General features: G+C 65.1%; 1 protein-coding gene across 2 annotated transcripts; it reads left to right on the top strand.

The window, feature by feature from the left end:
- The first annotated feature begins 1,293 nt into the window (after positions 1 to 1,293).
- On the top strand, positions 1,294 to 5,715 carry FAM181A (family with sequence similarity 181 member A). 2 transcript variants are annotated; one of them, XM_058292281.2, is made up of 2 exons: positions 1,294 to 1,390; positions 4,347 to 5,715. In XM_058292281.2, the coding sequence occupies exon 2, from the start codon at positions 4,402 to 4,404 to the stop codon at positions 5,305 to 5,307; it is 906 nt and encodes a 301-aa protein (XP_058148264.1). In that variant the 5' UTR covers positions 1,294 to 1,390; positions 4,347 to 4,401; the 3' UTR covers positions 5,308 to 5,715. The 2 variants fall into 2 exon arrangements, with proteins under 2 accessions (XP_058148264.1, XP_058148260.1); XM_058292277.1 differs by lacking the exon at positions 1,294 to 1,390 and adding an exon at positions 3,489 to 3,570.
- Positions 5,716 to 6,587: the final 872 nt, after the last annotated feature.

The raw sequence follows: 6,587 nt of genomic DNA, 5'->3' as shown, positions 1-6,587 counted from the left end.
GTGGAGCTTACCCAGGTGAGGGCAAAAGCCAACAAAAGAAACAAGACAGGAAGCAACTGCTACCTGTTCCCATGCTAAGCACTATCCAGGGCAGTGGCAGAGCATTTAATTCATGAAACATTGAGTGAGAAGCTGCTCTGTGTCAGACCCCTGGGGACTCAGCAATAGAGTGGGTTATGTGTGGATTAGGGGAAGACTCAGCCAAGGTGAAGGTCAGGGATGCGGCCACAAGACAGGGTGGTTAGACAGCAAGGGCAAGGGCACAGAGGCATGGAATAGCATGACCTGTCCAGGGAATGATGCATTTTGGTTTGGTTAGAAGAAAGAAGAGGGGCAGTGGTAGGAGGGAAGAATAGGGAGATAAGTGGGGGTCAGATTACAAAGGGCCATGTGTGCTAAACTAAGGAGGTTAGACTTCATCTTTGATGGACATAGAACAGGCAAGGGTGTAATTAATAAGGCTGGGAGTTGGTAGAAGGCTTCCTAGAGGAGGGGATGTGTGAGCTGATCCTTGAAGCTGAGCCAAGGACAGGGTTGGTGGAGCAGCCCTGAGTTGGACCCAAGAATCAGAGGTTTGAGGCCCATCTTTGGGTGTGTCACTTCCCCAGCAGCAAGAAGGGAAAACAGCTGCCTTCGTGCCCAGGGTCAGGACCGTAATGAGAGTAGGACGGCGAAAGGGACCCGCAGAGCGAGGCCCAGTGATCGCGGCCTCTCCCTTTCCTCTTGTCAATGGGGCCTGGCAGGAAGATCCGGAGACTTCTGCAGTGCGGGCCAGGGGCAGCCCCAGGGACCTGGCCTGAGCCTGCGGTGCGGCCACGCCCAAGCTCAGGCACGGTCCCTCAGGACACCGCTGCCTCCTCTCCCACGCGCTCAGCTGCCACGGCCGACTGCCGTAGCTGCCCTGTTCCCCAGGTGGGACTCCAGATCCGGGTTCCGACAGGCGGGTGCAAGAGGTGAACCCGGAGTGTGGGGAGAAACTGCTCTCCAGATCTTCACGCCCACAGCGCGCCCAGGGCCGGGGCCTCTGCAGGAGCTGGGGGAAGCCCTGGCGTGGTGGGCCCATGGGCTGCCCTGCAGATTCGAGCTCTGCCCGCTCTCGACCGTGGGTCCTTGGGAAAGTGGCTTGGCCTCAGTTCCCAGCCTCGTAGCCGGCAGTAACGACGCCCTCATGCAGGTGCCGCGAGGTCGAGTGGACTCTGCCGTGTGCAGGCGCCCACCGAGGATCGGCTCCCTGCATTCCGTTTTCTCGCTCTTTCCGCAGAAAGTGTTTGGTAGAATAACAGCCTCCATTAAGAGCTGCGGAAATGGAGAGACGTTGAAGATACGGTCTCGACGGCCGTGTTGCTCACCAACTCCTGGGGACGTTCGTTCTCGGCTAAGAGACTCACAGGCAGGTGATGCTGGGGCAGAGCGCTGCAGGTGCAGCGGCACCTCAGGAAGCTGAGGTCCGGCGGAGTGGCCGGAGGACGTCACGGTGCTCTTCTGAGGGAGGAAGTTTCCACGAGGGAGGGACCCACACACCGAGAGTGCGGGCCAGTGTGCCAATCGGCCGGGCAGAGAATTACGGAGACGCCGGCTAGGTGGTGCCGGGATTCGGATGCCCGGCTGTGGACCCCCGGCCCCATGCCGTGGGCAGCAGGGAGCACAGAGGCGGCTGTGCAGGAGCCTCGCCTGGGGACAGAGGTGCCTCAGGGCGCTTGTCCAGCAGCCGGCAGGGTGGTTTGGAGCAGAAAGGCTATTTCCTGCCTGCTCCAGCCGGGGTCGGCTAGTCATGCTGCGGAAATCACCCCCATATCTCAGCAGCTTAGAACAGCGGTTATGTCTCACCCATGCAAAGTCTGCTGTAGATGAGGGCACGTCCCCAGCGTGGGTCGCGGCCAGCGGGGCAGGCTGCTCCAGGCCCCCGCGGCAGGGGGAGGGGTCGTGGAGGACGGTGCCTAGATTGAGTTACAGCTTGTCAGCGCTGGGCCACCTCCTCCCAGCCCTTCGTTTTGCCTGTGGGGACCCTCGGGCCAGAGGGGGAGGTGGCTGGGAGCCAGGCGCTGTGGGCAGGTGCCTCTTGTCGGCGGAGCTGCCCATTGGCCGGCAGGAGGGGGTGGGGCCATCCCGCCTGGGCGAGGCCCCTGGCCCTGCCCCTCCACCTCCCTCGGTCTGGGCAGAGAGGGGCCCTTGGCCATCCTGAAAGCCGTCCCTTGCCCAGGTGTGAGCTGGGTACAGAGCACCGGCCACTCGGCTGTCCAGAGCGCAGGAGGATAAGGTGGCAGAGGAGAGAAGAGGCACGCAGGAGGAAGGAGAGGAGGCAGGGCCTGAGGAGAAGGGCCAGGGGGCGAACGGGGGGCCGCCGTAGCCGGCAGGCACGGGGCCGCGGCTGCTGGCATTTCCCAGGCAGCGCCCTCCGCCTTCGGCCGCACCTTCCCCCTGGCCAGTCGGTGGGCAGGGCCAGGGCCGCCTCCGGGCTCTCTTGCCCGCTCAGAGCGGCCCTGCTTGCGGCCCCGCTGGCGTTGGCACGGTGACAGTAGCCAAGTGTGCAAACTTGTGCCATTGTCCCCAGGCCAGGGGGAGCCATGGCGACTGGCTAATATGACACAGGAAAATGTTTGCTGATGGCAATTCTATGGGCTTTGTCCACCTCTTTCTCCATCATGACGACTCGATTTAAGTCCCTAACTGTTTGACTACAAATGCAAGGGGACCGTGCAACGCCAACCTTTTGTCCGGCCGCACTGAATGGGCAATTCAGGCTTTGTGCAGCTCAATTGAGGAAGCAAACATAAAGACAAGATTCCTGAGAGCTCCGGCTCCCTTCCCATGGATATCCCGGCACCTCGTTAGAGAGGCCTGCCCCGGCCACCTCTCCTGACAGCAGCGTGCCTCCCGCGCAGGCCCTCCGGTGCCCGGGCCCTCGGAGAGGAGGAGAGACAGAGAGCGAGGGGGCAAAGAAGAGGGAGGAGAGCGAGCCACTCAAGGCTCAAGGACAGGGGGAGAGCAGCCCGCCCGCGCTTACCCCATCCGATTGTCTGTCTGCACTGGAGCATGGCAGCTGTAGGCCCCGTGTCCTCGGGAGAGGTTTTGCAAACCCGTCTCAGCTGGGCCCTGCCCCTCCTCGGTCCCGGACATTTTGAGACCCACACGCGCACACACGCACGCACGCACGCACGCACACACCGCCCCGCCACCCCCTCTAGAAACCAGGGGACCGGGGTCAGGGGGAGGGAGGAGGGGCGTGGAGGGCGAGGGGGAGAGCGGGGCTGAAGGGGAGAAATTTACCGGGAAATGATTGCATTTGGGAGCTGTCTTTTTTGTGATGGTCCCCATGGTGACAATTTGTGACGGCAAAGAATGTGGGAACGGGGCGCCGCCGCCTGATTGGGATGCTTTGTATCTGGAGAGGCGCTCCTGATTGGCCTGAGGGGCCCCCCAGCTCCGGGGACTTGTCCTCCATTCAGCCCGCTCGGGGCTGCACAACTGCTTCCAGCCCGTCAGAGCTCGGCCGCCGCGACGGGGCCTGTCCCAGGTCTGGGCGGGTGACCTGCCGGGCCACGTCGGCAGGGCCCGGGACCCGCAGCTCTGGTCAGTGTGGGGGCCCAGTGGGCCCTGACCCGGCCCCGTGGGGGCGGGGGTGGGGCTGGCGGGGGCTCGCGGGGGAGGGGCGAGGTGCTGCGGGTGGCAGCCGAGGAGGCATGAAATTGCTGCAGATGCTACTTCGGGGGAGTCCCCGCTGCCCGCAGCCTGAGATCAGCCCGCCAGGCAGGTCTTGACTTGAGTGCCAGGGAGGGGTCCTTCCTGCCCGGTCGCTGGGGGTGGAGCGTTGGGACACGGGGGTGGGGGCTGGGGGTGTGCTGGCCGCTGGTAGGGCTGGGGGCGGAGTGGTGGGAGGAGGAGGGCACTGCCGCGGAGGAAGGAGGAAGGGGGCTTGGCCCTGCTTTAGAGCGGAGCGGCTGCCTCGGTTCATGAAATCAAAACCTCGCTGGCAAGGGGTCGGCGCTGGCAGCGTGGCGCCTGTGGGCGACGGGGCCGGTCGGGAGTGCGGAGGTTTTGTGGCCCGGCCCCGGCAACGCCACTACCTTAGCTGGGCCACCTCGGGCAGGTTGCCTGACCTCTCTGAGCCTCAGCCGCAGTAGAGGGCGACAGGCCCGAGATGACTGGCTGCGGGATCTGTTGACACCTGGCCCCCCATCATCACCCCATCACTTTGCTCAGGAAGCGCTTGGTGACTTGCCCTCGGGGCTCTGCTTGGGGCCGCAGGGTGCTGTGGTTGGGGCCACTTCCTGCAGCCACGTGGCCTGTGGGGAGGGCGGGGGGTGGCGGCTCGGAGAGACTCCAGCGGCTCCTCGTGTCCCCCCCAGGTCAGCTCTGTGCCCTCCCTGGAGCTGGCAGCCCCTCGCAGAGCCCACCCGCTTCATGGAAAGCCCCGGGCGGTGGCCCCTGGGGATGGCCTCCGACAGCGACGTGAAGATGCTGCTGAACTTTGTGAACCTGGCGTCCAGCGACATCAAGGCGGCCCTGGACAAGTCCGCGCCCTGCCGCCGCTCCGTGGACCACCGCAAGTACCTGCAGAAGCAGCTCAAACGCTTCTCCCAGAAGTACTCGCGGCTCCCGCGGGGCCTCCCGGGCCGAGCGGCTGAGCCCCACCTGAAGAGGGGCTCCGAGGACCGGCCGGGCCGGCTGCCCCTCGACGGCTGCGCTCCCAGCCCCGGCGGGGTTGGGGGCTGCAAGGGGAAGGCTCCGGGGAGCCCCGGTGGGGAGGAGTGTCTGTCCAAGCCGCAGACCCTCCTGGGGCCGCAGCCAGAAGCTGCCAGGCCTGGCCAGGTGCCCATGAGGAAAAGACAGCTGCCCGCTTCCTTCTGGGAAGAGCCGCGGCCCACCCACAGCTACCCCGTGGGGCTGGAGGGCGCCCTGGGCCCCAGGGAGGGACCTCCCTACGAGGGTAAGAAAAATTGCCAGGGCTTGGGGCCCTTGGGGCCCGAGCCGGCCCCGGTGCCCGCCTCCCCCAGGGCGCTGGCGGGAAAGGAGCCCCTCAAACTGCCCGGGGTCTCCCTGGTGGGCCGCGTCAACGCCTGGAGCTGCTGCCCGCTGCAGTACCATGGACAGCCCATGTTCCCGGGCCCCCCGGGGGCGCTCCCACCCGGCTCCATCCCCGGCCTGGGCCCGTGGAGGAAGAGCCCGGCCTCCCCGGGGGAGCTGGCCCATTTCTGCAAGGATGTGGACGGCCTGGCGCAGAGCGTGCACAGACCGGTGGTCCTGAAGCCCATCCCCACCAAGCCAGCTCTGCCCCCTCCCCTCTTCAACGTCTTTGGCTACCTCTAACCCAGCCAGGAGGGCTCCGGCCCCCGCCTCTGGCTTGCAGGGGAGTCGGAGCGAGGGGCTCTCCCTGTGAGGTGGGCAGGGAGGGCGGTCCTCTCCGCTGGCCAGCGGTGTGGCCCTCCGGGCACTGCAAACACCCCACTGTGCGGGCAGGCAGGGGAGGGCAAGATTGGCCTTGGGAGCCACGGGGCGGGGCTCGGCCGGCCCTCTCCCCAGCCCGAGTCCACCAGATCGCCCCCACGGCCCCCGCAGCAAACCACGGGACGGGGGACCTGGCCTTGGCCTGCCGGCACCCCGGAAGCCGGAGTGACACATCTGTTCATCTACCACCCACCGTGTGAGCCAATCTCAGTTGTTTCTGTTCTTTGTAAATATTAAGGTTAAAAGAATAAAGACAGTTCTGTTGCAGTTTGCACGTCTTGGGTATCTTGAAATTGAACGGCCGCCAGGCTGCTTACGTGGGCGGCTGTCTGCGGGCAGGGCTGTGTGCGTGGACCCCACGAGTGGTCCAAGGCCTCTGAGAAGACTGGGAACAGGTGCTGGGGACCCCGAGCGCAGTGCAGAGGAGGGGCTGGGGGCAGAGCCTCCAGGGAGGCCACCCTGGGTCCACGTCACACAGGCTGGAGGAGGCCTGCCCTGCTCCGAGGCCCCAAACTGCTCTGGAGGACACGGAGGCTGGTCCCCGGACGCAGGGCCAGCTCTGCCATGTGCTGTGGGGCTGGACCCGCCCCTGGGGCTCCCGGCTCCCATCGCAGCCTCAGCAGATGCCGCGCCAAGGGGGTGGTGCCAGGCCCTTTGGCAGAGGGAAAGCGGGCCCCTTGTAGACAAAATAACAGGCTGTTTGACCAAATCTTTCCTCTTTTCAGCAGTCTTTGGTACTACATCCAAGGGCAAATAAAATAAATAAAAGAGGAAGCCATCAATCATCTCTAGCCAACTCAGATTCCGGCATTAACCGCAGACTGCTCGCTCCCCGGGCCTGGCCGCTACCCGTGACGATGCAGAGGGGTTGCCGGGGGCAGGAGGCCTTGAGTTTTGCCCCGATGGCGCCCAGCCGGCAAAGCCGCCAGGGGGCCTCCAGCTGCCCGCGGGCCCGGGCTCCTTGGCCGAGGGAGGGTGGACCTGCCGGCGGAGCCCGGCTGCTCGTTTTCTCCAACACAGCGCCACGCAACTGACGAGCCTGGCGCAGGGGCCAGCCTGGCTGGGACTCTGCCCGTGTGGTGTTGGGCAGGGTAAGCTTCTTCTCTGTGCCTCAGTTTCCTTGTGTATAAGGTGAGGGACCA

Source organism: Dasypus novemcinctus, chromosome 3 (genome assembly GCF_030445035.2).
Source record: "Dasypus novemcinctus isolate mDasNov1 chromosome 3, mDasNov1.1.hap2, whole genome shotgun sequence".
Classification (NCBI taxonomy): domain Eukaryota; kingdom Metazoa; phylum Chordata; class Mammalia; order Cingulata; family Dasypodidae; genus Dasypus; species Dasypus novemcinctus.
This window is presented reverse-complemented; position numbering and strand designations above follow the sequence as displayed.

Excerpts from the sequence above, each read along its gene's own strand:
- FAM181A (XM_058292281.2), top strand. The coding sequence starts at position 4,402 with ATGGAAAGCCCCGGGCGGTGGCCCCTGGGGATGGCCTCCGACAGCGAC.